The 14,179-nt window shown below is 45.7% G+C and overlaps 1 protein-coding gene across 5 annotated transcripts in view; it reads left to right on the top strand.

Annotated features, from left to right (window-relative positions):
* Soxn (SRY-box transcription factor soxNeuro) overlaps nt 1-14,179 on the top strand; it is a 401,703-nt gene that overhangs the window by 325,462 nt on the left and 62,062 nt on the right. For all 5 annotated transcript variants that reach the window (XR_013493715.1, XR_013493714.1, XR_013493717.1 and 2 more), the window contains one exon: nt 7,782-7,847. Coding sequence is in view for 2 of the 5 variants with exons in the window: in XM_078176650.1 (XP_078032776.1) it covers nt 7,782-7,847 (66 nt within the window). In the remaining 3 variants the exon portion in view is untranslated. Of the gene's footprint in view, nt 1-7,781; nt 7,848-14,179 lie in introns of those variants that run through there.

The raw sequence follows: 14,179 nt of genomic DNA, 5'->3' as shown, positions 1-14,179 counted from the left end.
CAAGGGGTTAAATAAAATCAATCTTTCCAATCGTTGCGACGGCAACACCGATGGTCGAAAGTGCTTAGCCGTCCCTCTTTAGTTATTAAGCCATAAACATGCGAATCGATCGACAATAGACGAAATCCGACGAACGGCGACTAACGCAATTACTTTACGACTACCGTACTTACCGAAACTCGACTCGACGAACGGGCAACACGTGCAACATGCCTACAGTACCGTTACACGGGCAAACATTCATAATTTTACTGTAACAAAGAAGATGGCGCAAACCCGAACTTTCTACCAAATTTCCGACTCCTCGTTCCAAATTCCTGCGGCGCATCCACCTCCGTCAAAAACACTTCATTTTCTTCACCAAAAACTATCCTGCACCGATCAATGCAAAACCGAGGTGACAACAGACATAACCTGACGAACAAAAGACAGTGTTAGAAATAACTATAAATCGCTTTCATGAAGGTCGATAAACTGATTATATCAATACTGCAGGACATCGACCGTCCTAACACAAGAAACCCATATGGATACCTCTGTGCACATATAAACAGACCGCGCCGAACAGAGCTAGACAGAAGCGTACGAAAACTCCTTTGTAATACATTGACCTCAGAATACAGTTATTAAAATCCATTTAAGAGTTCTTCATTAAAATACTTTGCACCATAATTTAACAGACAGAACACAGTAATCACTCACACATAACGCATCAAACTAAGATCACAGCAAACGTTCATACACAACGCATTCAAACATCATCAAAAATCGCGAATAGTATACTGGTACAGTGTAAATAAATTGTAGATAGAACAAACACGCGTCTATATTACCGCGGCATTGTGACAAACGTGTACAAACAAATCCCACCTTACAAACCGGATCAACATCAAACGCGTATACAGCACCAATCGTTCACCATAAATCGCAGAAATATGTACGATCAGACCATCGGACCACCGACTGACTTCTCTCTAAAAGAACGAAGCGCGCGTTGCGTCGCAAGCCCCGTCCAGGATATTATTATAAAAATCGTCCCTTTAATAACAGTCTTCCAGGATAATACTCGTTGCCGGCTAATGAACGAAACGCGGGCGCCGCCGGGCGAGATACCCCTGAATAATTAAAGCGTATCGATCGATCGAGGGCACCGACGATGGTTTCCATCGGGGACAGTATGGGAATTTCGGGCGGGCCAAGGGTGGCCGGGTTTAAAAGGGGCGGGTTTAATTAGAGTGGCTCGGCGGTTCCGCGGTTTTATGGGAAAACCCGTGGACGCGCCACCTGCCAAAACGGTCGATCGCATGTGGGACCGGGGCGACCGACGTGATTCGCCCGGTCGTTTAATGACGGCGAGGTTGTGGGAACCCGGTCACGGGTGGAACGAGCACTCCCCTTAAGTACAGTGATTACGTGACTGGGGACACGGTGCTTGCGTAGCACTCGACGATTATTAACATGGATCGATTCGACTCTTTCCTCTCTCTCTCTCTCTCTCTCTCGAAAAAAAAAAAAAAAAGTTTCTGCGGAAATCTGGGAGGGAGAAATCGGGCCGCTGAACCCTCGGCGACGCGAGAACCCACCCCCTCACCGCCCATCCTCTCTCTCACTCTCTCTTTCTCTTTTTTTCTCTCTTTCTCTCTCTCTCTCTTTCTCTATTACAGTATATAACCGAACTAAAAAATTTCATTCTCCCCCATAAACATCGAACCACGGCATATTCCTCAGACTTCGAGGGAGGTGTCTTTTTCAATCTCTCTCTCGCACAGACGAGGCTTCCACTCTTCCCGAGTGTAACGATTACGTCGCCGTGGATAGGGGACCGCTCGTGGTCGACGACTTTTGGTCGGATCGTGGGCAGACCGGGACCTCCGCGTTGGATTCTCGAGCGACGTCGAAGATAGTCCTGGTCCGCGGGGCGACGCGAAATTTTGTCGAAGATAGTCCTGGTCCGCGGGGCGACGCGAAATTTTGTCGAATATTTAGCCGTCGCGGTAAAAGAGAGACCGCGAGCGCATTCCAATCTTCGAATAACTTTGATCGATGACGTCGCGCGATCACCGGGGAGGGGAGGTGATAGCGACGAGGGGTGAGATTGCCTTGTCACCTTGACAAATGGTTGGAGAACGAAAGGTACCAGGCAACGGTGAAACGCGCCGCCGCGTCCTCCAGTTCCTTAAATTTCCGTCCCTGCCTCGCTCTTCTCCACCTGCTTGTCTCTCACGAGGCCCTCCGAGACGGACGGGCAACCCTCGCGACGATTAGTCATTAAGCATCGACAGCCCTGACAAATAGCGCCCGGGTTTATTAAATGCGAAGGTGAGCCTACGCTCGGTGCCGAAAATATTAAATTAGAATTCTTTCGCTGAAATGCCCTAATACTACTAATTTACCACTTTTCAGGATATTTTCAAATATATATGAAACGTCGTGTGCTTTTTTATTTTTAAGCGAAGCTGGGATATTATTTTCTTCGTATCGAAAGTAATAGCATTTAATTGTTCTCCATTATTTAAAATTGATTTTATAAAGGATATTAACCCTTTGCACTACGATTCCTTTCACGTAGCTTCGATCGGCACTTATTTATCCTTAATATTTTTAATAAAAGGACCAGACAATTTTTCTTCCTTTTATCGCCTTTATATATTTTTGTTTCTAACCTTTGATAGCAGTCAAATTTATTTTTATTTCAATGTACAAGAAATTAATAATATATAGTAGATCTTGCATGAAATCTTTATCACGAGTCTATTATTATAGTGCAAGGGGTTGATATAAAAATAGTTAAAAAATAGTAGCTGTTCCCATGCTAGGACGAACAAAGTAATTGTTCGCGTTCTAGCGCGAGACAAATAAAACTGCGGACGGAATAGATTCACGAGACCTCGGCAAACATTTATGCGAGGCGTGCCGGCGTATTCGCACTTGAAATTGATAGAATCCAAGCGAGCCGCATTCGGCATTTCCTATAAATTCGAGTACTCGCCCCGGCCGTCATTTAATAGAATCTCCTACAGTTTCCATTTTATCAGCGGCTACATTTAATCGAGTCGCGCAAAATTAATGGGTGGGAAAGGGGTGGGGGAGGGAGGTAGCCTTCGATTACTAGCCGGAATAAATTTTTGAGACCGCGTTCTTTCACCGCGGCCGCGCAACTCCGCCGTCCCGTAAACCGGCAGATTGCCAGTCGCTATCAATCGCGTTTATTAGCTCGCGCATAACAGTCCGGTCGAATTATCAATTTTGCACGAGCATTAATGCAGCATTAATGAATCCCGGGCTCTGTGTCGCCGGTTCCACTTTCTAGGAGAGGAGGGGGGAGATCGGTCTCTCCCTCTCTCTCTCTCTCTCTTCAATGATGCATCGTCTAATTACTTTTCCGGGAATGGAAGCCGATTGATTTTCGTTTAAACACCGCGAGAGAGAGAGATACTTCATTCACAGCGATCGTGTCCGCGATCTCGGCGTGCGCGCGCGCGCGCGCGCGGGGTACGAGCCTACGAATTTGCATAATTTAACGCGGACGCGTCGAAACGCGATCCGGTCGCCGTTGTAAAACGCGATGTTCCTGTCCGGATAAAGTCCGGTTCTCCGGTTACCGAAATCGCGACTCCGTGTTCCATTTTCCGCGAATCTGTCAGCGATTTTTTCACCGGGATACCGCTCGAAATTCGACGTGGAACGAGGATCCTTCGATCACGTTTGCACGCTGTATTTCTTAATTTCTTTTAAGGTTGTTTTCTCTCGTGTACGAAAATTAAAAATTCCTTTCGTAATTGCAGGACATAGAAAACAGATAGACATTTAATTATAGACATTTTTAATTATCTGGTTGGAATAATAGAGCCACTAAAAAGGAATTTTAATTACAGTTATAGACATTTTAATTTAATTATGGACGTTTTCAATTATCTGTTTGAAATAATAAAGCCACTAAAAAAGAATTTCAATTACTATTATAGACATTTTAATTTAATTACGGACATTTTCAATTATCTGTTTAGAATAATAAAGCCATTAAAAAAGAATTTAGATTATTATCGTATTATTTGAAGTCCGATAAGACTGAATGAACGCAATTTTTATTTATCCTAAGGAACGAAGTCAATAACTAAAAGATAATTTTACGCAGTTGACAAGATGCTTTGCAAAAAGGATCGATGATAAATTCGACGAAAATAGGTTAAAGAAATCCGCCGAAAAATCCGAGTCATTGTCGCGAATCAGGGTGGAAACATCGTCGGACGATTTGTTTGCCTCCTTCGTTATTGCTCGCGATTTTCACGGCGAATAATTTGCCACGGGGAAGTCCGCCCGATGCCAGAGAAATAAAAAAAAAAAAAAGGGGGGAACCGCGTGGAAGGAAGAACCGTTTCCCCGTAGTCACCCGCAAAACCGCACTCGTAGGGGAGGGGGTGGCGGTGGCTCACCCTCCAAAAATCACATTCCTCGCCGGACCCCTCCGACATTGCTACGCGGCACCGCGACGAGCCCGCATTCCCATACGCACACACCGTCGAAGCCCCGGCGACTGTACAGTCGGCCGCAATAATCGCGTGTCCCTCCCACCCGGCTTTTATTAAAAAGGAGAATCCTGTACCAGCCGTAGCAGGAATATTTTGCTTGGCAAGAGCATTCGTCGAATTCCCGGCGATAAATCCTCGGTTTAATTTTGACGCTGCGGATGAAGTGCTGATAAAGGACGCGCCGTCGCTGTTCCGACCCCGAGATTAAACAACCGGCCTTACCTCGTGTGATTCACGGCAATGTTGTGTCGCCACGTTGCTAAATAATCAAATGAACGACGCGATAGAATTGGCGCAAGGAAATTGGTTAAAATAGGCAGACGTTAGAGGGCAGATACGTCTTAGGGGTAGGTGTCATTTTAGCGCGAATTTATTAGAATTAATTCATTAATTGGGACTGGGGTTATTCAATCGAAATTATGTTATTAGAGTTTAGACATTACTTTACCATATTTTAAAGAAAAGATAATGAAGATAGAAATATGAAATACTTTCAGAAAGCCAAATAAGGTGAACCAATCGTTGACGAGGTTCTTGAAAATTGGGGGTAGGTTGAATTAACCTGGGAAGACAGTGACAATTAGTACAAACCTTGGCATTTCAGGTGATCAATAAAAATATAAAAATTCGCAGTTTAATTGTATAAAACTGATGAAATAAATAAAGATACTTATGAATTTATTATTTCACAAGTACCAGGTTTGAATCTATCCCAAAATTATGAACATGGTTAGAACATCGCGGGAAATTGCAAAATTAGAACAATCAACGGAATACATACCGAAAGAACTAAATAGACGAGCAAGGTTGCAATCGTCGCGTTAAGAGCTACGGGAAATACAATTAATAACGTTGCACGTAATTAGCGTTCGCGATGACGGGTCCCGTCAGGGGGAAAGCCGCGGCGAGGTCGGAATTTCTGCGAGGACTGTACGCGGAGACACGAGTTATACGCGGGAACGTACAGTGTAAGTCACGCAACCTGCTCGCATGAATGCGTAATGCCTGCGGACAGTGATTTCCACCCTCGACGGGCCGGGGCCGCCCCTTTCGGTCGCGGCCAGATGGGGTTCTCACGAGTCGCCCTTAATACCGCTCATAATCGGGCCCCGATAATGCTCGCTGTCACAACAGGCAAACAATGGCCCGCGGCCGATTGAAAAATCAAAGGATTACTCGTGTTCTCCTCTCTCTCTCTCTCACTCTCTCACTCTCACTCTTGGTTGGTCCTCGAAGAGGGTGCTCTCGCGCCGACTCCCAAAGAAGCTCGAGAGGGTGGCGCGGGGGTGTGTCGCGAGCAAACAGTAACCGGTCCACGGACGCTCGATTTCACGCAATAAAATATTTATGCCCGGATTGATGAGCCAGTTGCTTGGAAACGGGGGTTGTTTCGAGCGTAATTTAATCGATTCGGGGGCGGGGACCGCTTCCGCGCGGACGTTCCGCGTTCGAGCCGGGGATTTTTCATCGGATCCGAATAATTCGGGCTGAATAATGAACCGGGCGGGACAGAAGAGATTCTGCTGACCATTCACAACAAAGAAGAAATTTGTAAAACGATGTAACAATTATTGACGCTGTTTAACCCTCAACGGGAGATTTACTTGACAAGGATGCTCGTCGGATTTTTATGCAGGATAAAAATATTCGCTATCCATTACAAGTGAAGGGAGTTGACTAAAAACATATCTCTGCCCTTAATAGTTTTATCTATGGTTCTGTTCTCCCGTGACATAATTTTTATCTTTAAACAACAAATCCACAACTTCTCTTTTCATCGCGAGAGCGGTCTTTTTGCATGGCATAGGGACGATGTTATAAGCGGCGGAATTCCGCGTAAGCGTCGTCGTCTTTTTGGCAGTGCCTGTACAGAGGGTCGCGAAAGTTTGTCCCTGAAATCCACCCGCGTCTTTCAATCTCGTGTCGCGACTCGCAGCCGGGACAGCCGTCACATTTTTATCTCTGCAACAGGGAAACGTTCTGCCCGGTGAAAGAGAGTGTCGGCTGACACGCGTTTAATCGACGATGCGCGAACGACAATGTGACGCGAAACGTTGTTCGCGAAAAAAGCGAGAGAGAGAGAGAGAGAAAGAGAGAAAGAAAGAGAGAAAGAGGGGGGAACAGGGAGTGAAAGAGAGAGAGAAGAAGCCGACGAAGGGTGCGAGAGGAGGAGAGTCAAATAAATTTCCCGCGCTCGCACGCCACGGATAATGTATCGTCCGGCGTGAATGGCCGACGAAAGCAGCGACACGTTTTATTCTAAAACGACCGCGATGCAAATAAATTTATCGACACACGTCCCGCTCGGCGACGAGCTCGCCCGTTACACCTTGTCATCGTCTTTGTCTCCCATTCAGCCGTCCACTCGACTTTGTCGGCGCCGATAATGACCGATTGTCGCACTAGTTACCTTCCCGCGGCTGCATGCATTTTTCATGGGGCCCGTGGAAACCCTCGAACGCGAGCCGAGCCGCCACCGAGGGTGTTAATTAATCGCCGCGCCGCGGACTTTAATCGACTCGCATCGACGCGTCCGATCGACCGCAACCTTTTATGCCCGTTGCGAGCTAAATGTCTCCTATACTTCTTCGATTGGAGAGACTTAAATTGATGTTTATCTTTTGTCGTTTATAAAAATTATAGATATTTAATTTTTGGGATATTATATTACTTTTTAATATGATATAAATTCAGACCAAAATGTAATATATTTAAGAAATTATATGGGTTACTTTAAATTTAACGTTTTTGTATTAATATTTTAATATATTAAGTATTAATGGATTTGAAAGTAAATTTTAATAAATACCAAAATTGATAATAGTTTTATTTTGTGTACAAATTGCCCGTCACTTTCATTGTAAGTGGAATAAGTAGTAACATAGTAAAAGTATTGAAAAATGTTTTTGATAAAATTTTAGTTTATTAAAATTTTTCATTTATATTGAAAGGAATAATATAATTACGTATATATTTAAAGTCATTCAAGTAATAAAAGTAATGTTAAATATTAAATATCTCTGTAATTAAAATAAAGATTAACTTTTTTAAAATCCATCCTTATACATAATATGCTAGCATAGAAACTCGAATAAAATGTTCCTGTAGTAGAAACAATTGTTCGACGCAGTCGCCAGTTTGGTTGAACATTGTGGTACCCCGGCGGTAGCAAATTAGTGAAACTTACGGCTTGGAACGGCTCTCGTGAGAGTCTGAAAAGGCGGTTTGACGAGTCCGGATTTTCTGTTGCAGGTCGGAGAGTGACCGTAAAATGTTGAACCCGGAGACCGGCTGCTACTCGGAGTCCGTTCGGGCATGGTGAGTAACCTGTACCACGGCGAGAAAGAGTGCCGCAGGAGGAGACTGGAAGCGAAATCGCGGCGTTAGCGTTTAATTTACGGGACGTTGCGTAGACCGCGGCGTCGTAACCGCGCGCGCGCGTGCGCGCGTCTACGAGCCACGGAATCGGCGGCGATCGCCGTACAGGCTCTAATCTACCTGGCGTATCTCGGCTCGCGTGCCGCCCCGCGTGTTCTCATCAACGCGTAATCTTAATTAAGTACAAATCGGCCGGTGCCCGACGACGTGTTGCCGGGCCAAAGGAACGAGGGGTACGCACCTCTTCCCCCACCCCCTCCAGATAATCGGGCCGCTTAACTTCCTTTTATTTCGGCCCGCCTCGCCGGCCCTCGTTTTATTGCCGGTAATCCTACAATATTGAAACTACGTGCCCACATTATCGCGATATTACCGCTCCCGTATTGCTGCGAAACTTGCCATTATACGGGCCGGCGCTTCAATATCGGCTCGATACCAGCCACAGGTAAGCCGGGCCCCCGTAAAATCATTCTCTGCGAACAGATTGACAAATGACTCTCGGTGGCTGTTCTCCGTTTTTTGGATCTTTTCTTATTTCTCTTTCATGGTATCGGCGGGATTGCGTCGATTTATTGCACGGTTATTAGGCTGCACTCGGAGTTAATAAAATTTGAACGGATAAAGTTTTATCTAAGTACTCTTTTATTTCACAGTGTCGAAATCAATTCACGACGAATAAATTTCTCCTTAAATAAATTCTTATTTTTAGGCTAAGCGTTTTACCGACCAACGCGATTCTAATCACTCGTAATTACCAATGTAATTTATAATAAGTATGACTATGCTAAAGAATTTATCTCGTTGCTCAAAAAAATGCAACGCCTCAAACTGTTACGTTGTCTCAAAGTACCGTGCGTACACGTCGCGTTAAAAGACCCGCAACTCCGTTAATTACGCGAGCGGTACGAAACTGTTTCGCTGACACAGGTTTTCGCAAGACGCGAAGCCCGATCTTTAAAGGACTCGTAAAGATTTTCTCGTTCGTGCACGGCTAAGCGGTTCGCGTTCCACTCCTAGGCCCCGACTTCTAGCGTAAGCGCGGTCGCGTGCAATCTCGTGCGCAGGCCGCACTCTCACGCCCATGCGGCGCACGCACTGTAATTGAAATCGAGTGTATTTTAATCCTGTCATTAGGATCGTTGCACCGGGGAAATTCCCCTGACGGGAACTGTTTTAACGGAATGGCGCGATGCGCGCGGCGCGCGGACCGATACCCGAGTGATAAGATTAAATGGCTGCGTGATCGCTTTTATTAGACCCGCTGGCGATTCTAACGAGCCTCCGGCGAGCGCGCGCGCATATACAGCCAGCACACACCGTGCATCATTAATGATTTCGCACAGGTGCAACTGCGCGAGAGCCGCATTTTCAATCCCGGCTACCGGATTACACACACCCCCCCTGTACGCTCGCATAAACTATGTTACACTTGCTTGCCTCCGGTAATTCTTGTTGCAGCATTGACCTCTAATTTGTAGTGCGTACGCGCGATACGCGCTTTAATATTCACCTCCTGCGCAATAAATTCAACTGTTTTAATTGGGCGGCTCACGGCGCAACGGCGGCCGCAAGATTCTCGTGCGCGCGGCGAGCGATTCTGTCGATGCGCCGGCGGAATTAGATTCCCGTGGTAGCAGCGTCGATGGAAATTCATTTATTCAAGCTATTAGGCGATCGGTAGACTGCGGATTTTTATGGGGAACAAACATTCTGCGAGCGCCGATTAAAATATACAACGGCTGCAAACAGAGAGAGAGAGAGAGAGAAAGAGAGGGAAAATAGATTTCGTTCGTCGATCGTTCGAACGTATTGGAAATAATGCAACAGTATTTTGAACATTCTTTGCCTGTCTCCCTATTGTCTCGCGTTCGGTCCGTCTATTTTTCCGTAATATCCGCGGTCTAGCGATCAACGCATAAAAGAGCTGTTTCGGCCGCGTTCCGCGAACTTGCAACACGTAATTATGAACTATGAATGACCGATTCGAATAAAAGGATCAACTATACGGTCCGAATAAAATGGGTCTAGAATTTGTTCAAATGAATATTAATTCTGAAAATTTCAATGGTCTCCTAGCCATCGCCGCCATAGCTATTCGAACATGTCCGCCGTCCAAAAGTTAATCGTCGAAACACGGAATGGGTTTCGGCTTAATCGAACGATAATTTCGCGAGCATCGTTCTTTCGTGTGTGAAAGCAGGGTTCGAGCCGTAAATATGCTCGACGAGGAAACAAACAGTTTCTGGGGGGTTGGGGGCGAGAGAGGGGCGGTGGCGCAGGTCGGGGGGCACGGTCCGCACGAAATTGCTCGCATGAATTTTAACGAACGGTGAGCTAGCGCGGGCGCGAGCGGTTCGAAATATCGGGAGCCGATTTTTCATAATTCAGGCGCAAAATTCAATCCAGCGACCGCGCGCAGCGGCGGCGGCAGCGGCGGCGGCCGTTATTTCCACGCCGCGGGGGCCGGGTTTTCGCTGTTTTTCCCCCATTATGCCACGGCAAAGGTAATTTCCCGGCCGCGGGCCGGGCCGGGCCCGACCGCCGCTGATGTATTTATAACGAAACGAATTAAACTCGCGGAGCAGCTCGCCGGCTCTATGGGTAACAAAACGCCCTGTCCGCCGACGAGCCAACGCCGGAAATAAAATACCCAAATGTTTGCTCGTTTAATTTGAACCAAGCTCCGGCTCCGAACCGCTGCGAACCTCTCTCTCTCTCTCTCTCTCTTTCTCTCTCTCTCTCTCCGCCTAGTTGCCTGCGAGGGTTAATAATGAAATGTCGCATTGTCCGCGAAGGGGTTGCGATTCCGTCGCTCCTACGCCGGCACCCCTCTCTCCGCCCCACCGGAACACCCCTCCTCTGTTCCTTTTTTTCGAGGGCGTTCGCCGCTGTAACATATTGAGAGCCGAAGGGGCGGTTTTCTTACTCCTCCGACCCCCTTATACTCTTCGGTCAATTATGATTGTTCCGCCGCGGGACTGCGGCTCCCGTTTTTATACTTTCCGTCGGGGGCTCTTCTTCGTCGTTGGAACACTCCCCGAGGAAATGACAAAGCAGTTCGAAATAAGTAAGCTTGCGTAATATATTCGAAACGTGGGATATTGTTTTCGAAGCATCGTCCCTCGTTTAACACTAGATTGCCTGAGCAAGTCATTTTGACTGCTTTTCAATTTCAATTAGAAAAATAATCATGTAAATAATGACACAGCTTCTTATAATTTTGTGACTTTTTCTACAACAAATATAAATGCGTTTATTAATTATTGTTGTTGCCCCCCCCCCTCCTCCGTCATTTCCAATATATATATATATATATATATGTGTGTGTTATACCTATATTGCCGAAAAGCAGTCATTTTCCCGTTTTCAAGCTCCCGTCTTTCTAGTGTTAATAGACAGGGCATCTTTGTGCGAGACAGAAATTCTCGTAGACGATTTGGAGAGTCGGAAAGTGTTTCTTTTAACCCTTTGCATTATAACAAGAAGTTGGACTCGTGGCGAATGTTTCGTACATAATTTAATAAATATAACTGCTAGTCGTTTTAATTGAAGTGAAACAAAATATGGATCTTCTATCGTTAAAATTGGGAAAGGGAAATAAATAAATAAATAAAGGGAAGTTCCATCAAGGAAATTATTAAGGACGAAAAAAAAATCGACGCAGTTTTGAAAGAAATCGTAGTGCAATAATAATTTTGATAAGTACGAAAAACGTAACAGTAAATTTATAGGACTCTCGAGATTTCCATCTGCGATCCTTAAATTTCATCCCTTATGTTTCAGATCAATTATTCAATTAATTATTAGGCTGCGTATTTTAAGCATTCGCTGACTTTTATTCTGTTACTTAGCACTGAGTCAAAAAGCTTTAGTTTCGCATAAAGACCATAATTATTCAGGCCAACATAACCAAGATTCCCATTACCTTCTCGAAGGTATATTACCCCGAAAGTGTCGACGAGCGAATTCCGCGACGGAATGCTAAAAACACCGACGAAAGGGGTTGTTTATGCTGTGAACGGCGGGCGAGAGAGAGAGAGGAAGCTCTCGGTAATTTCGCAACGGGTGCCCCGTCTTCATTTGTTCGAACGGTCGGACCGGAAGACGGCAAAAGAAATATATTAGGAGAGTTTGTCAGGGGCGATTTATCCGCAATCGCGGCGGCGCTTTTCCCGGGACATTAGGGACACGATCGCTGCCGCGGGCGAAGGATCGTTGGCGTCGCGGTGCTCGCGGGGGTGGGCGGGGAGGTCGGCCCTTAATGCGATTAAGGTCGTTATCAGATGTCGCCGGCGTTTCTTGCACGGTGACGTCGACGCGCTCGTTTGTCATCGCGCCGCGACGTCGTCACGGGGGCCGCATGATTTACTTCCGTTTCCCTCCGTGGGTTCGCGCCCGTCGTTTCCTGCCCGCCGCTTTTCTTGCGGCCGCGATTCAATTTTATTTCATTTATTAACGCCACCCGAAATCCCGTCCCGCCCCTCCATAGGCCGCGCAACGTTCTCTTAGATGTTACGGCGACCTGGAAAAATCGGGAAGAGCAACCCCTCCGCGATGCGCAGATTCTAAAAATCTCCGTCAACGAACCCCATGATTTCCCATGGTCCCTTGACAATTTATCTATGGGTAGGTCTTCTGAAATCGAAAGTAAAAAATTGAGAATTTTAATAAGTCAGATTTATATAATGAAACATTTTCAAAACCGCCCGATGATTGCGAACAGCATTTTAATTTAAATATCCTCCACAATAAAATAATCTCACTAAAATTTTCATATTCAACATTTTTTAAATTATAACAATTTTATTAAAGTCTATAGGGTCTTTGCGCCCCCTAATTCAATTTAAGCATTTTTACGTGAAATTGAATTTATCTTTTTAATATAAAGACAGTACATATTTCATCGACCCTTTCATACAAGCCTTTAATTAAAAGACAATTGATTATGCTACCTTTGCACAGTTAAAATATTGCAGCCATTTAAACATTTCATGGGGCAGGGGCGACCTTAAACTATAAACTTAAAACCAAATTTCTTTATATTACTTATATTTAATATAACTTACATAATCTAATTAAAATTTACCAATTCAATCATTACAATTGAACCATTTAACAGCGTCCCTTAATTATCGAGTTAGTCCGCGGAAAAATCCCAGCGAAACTCGCTCCGCGGTGAATACATCAGAGCTTGATCGTGTCGCGAGGGTGGTGGCGGCGCGCGGCGATTGATATTTTTACGGCGTTCCTTTTTTTTAATTATCGCCGCCGCCGCGATACATATTCAGGGCTCGGTAAAGCATCGACGCAAAAAATCGATTTGCGCGAAGCTCGCGTGTCGCACGCGGCCGGACATACGTGTCAGGAGGCATTTCGGGATTCGTTAAGCCTGGTCGTCACACCCACCCTTCGCTTACCCTTCGCGGTGGCATCGGGCTCAGCAGCGTCGCATTAGCGCGGAGACGGGGGGGTGGAGAGTCGTCGTCGGGAAGAATGGTTCTGCTGCGAGACAGCGCAACGAGGGTGGGAGAGCAGAGGAAAAAAAAGAGGGAGAAAAAGAAGAAGACGAAGACGAAGAAGAAGATTCGTTGTGGTCAGGTTGCGAGACGAGGGTGTGGCCAGGAGATAGGGATGATTAGAAGCTACACCCCCTCGAGGCACGAGCCCCGGCGAGGGTTGCAGGAAAATTCATGGAGTTACTTAGCAAGTCTTCCAGGGCCTCACTCGTTTATCTTCCGTGAACGGGGGAAGAAGGAAGTCGTTACGTCGTCGAGAGGCCGCCGGGGTCGAGCCGCTGTAATCCTAATTAATAATTAATTACCACGGCGGGGGGAATAAATGGCCGATTGAATTCTTCCTGCGTTAAGGGAAGAGTGCCCGGCTGATTTATCGGGACGACTCCCCGTGCCCCGGATACTCGTCGCCAATGAGGGGCTCGATTATCGTTCGAGGCTCTCCGCGCGTTTCCAATCCCGTGGAAACCGATTCAAGCGTTATGGTGTCGCGCGGGAAACGAGGCATCGCGTTGTAATCTCCTGAATCGATTTAACGGGTTCGCTGCCGATGCAGCAACCTTGTAAAAGTCATAAAATTATAGTACTTAATCTAAACTATTATATTCGCATATATATATATATAGTAAGAGAGATATATATTCAGTTAATAATATTCAGGTAATATATATATATAGTAAGAGAGATAAATATTCAGTTAATAATATCATAATATATACCATATCATACATATCATATATACCATATCATACATATCAT

Source organism: Augochlora pura, chromosome 3 (assembly GCF_028453695.1).
Source record: "Augochlora pura isolate Apur16 chromosome 3, APUR_v2.2.1, whole genome shotgun sequence".
Classification (NCBI taxonomy): Eukaryota; Metazoa; Arthropoda; class Insecta; order Hymenoptera; family Halictidae; genus Augochlora; species Augochlora pura.
The sequence above is the reverse complement of the archived record's forward strand: the minus strand, read 5'-3'. Positions and strand labels throughout refer to the sequence as shown.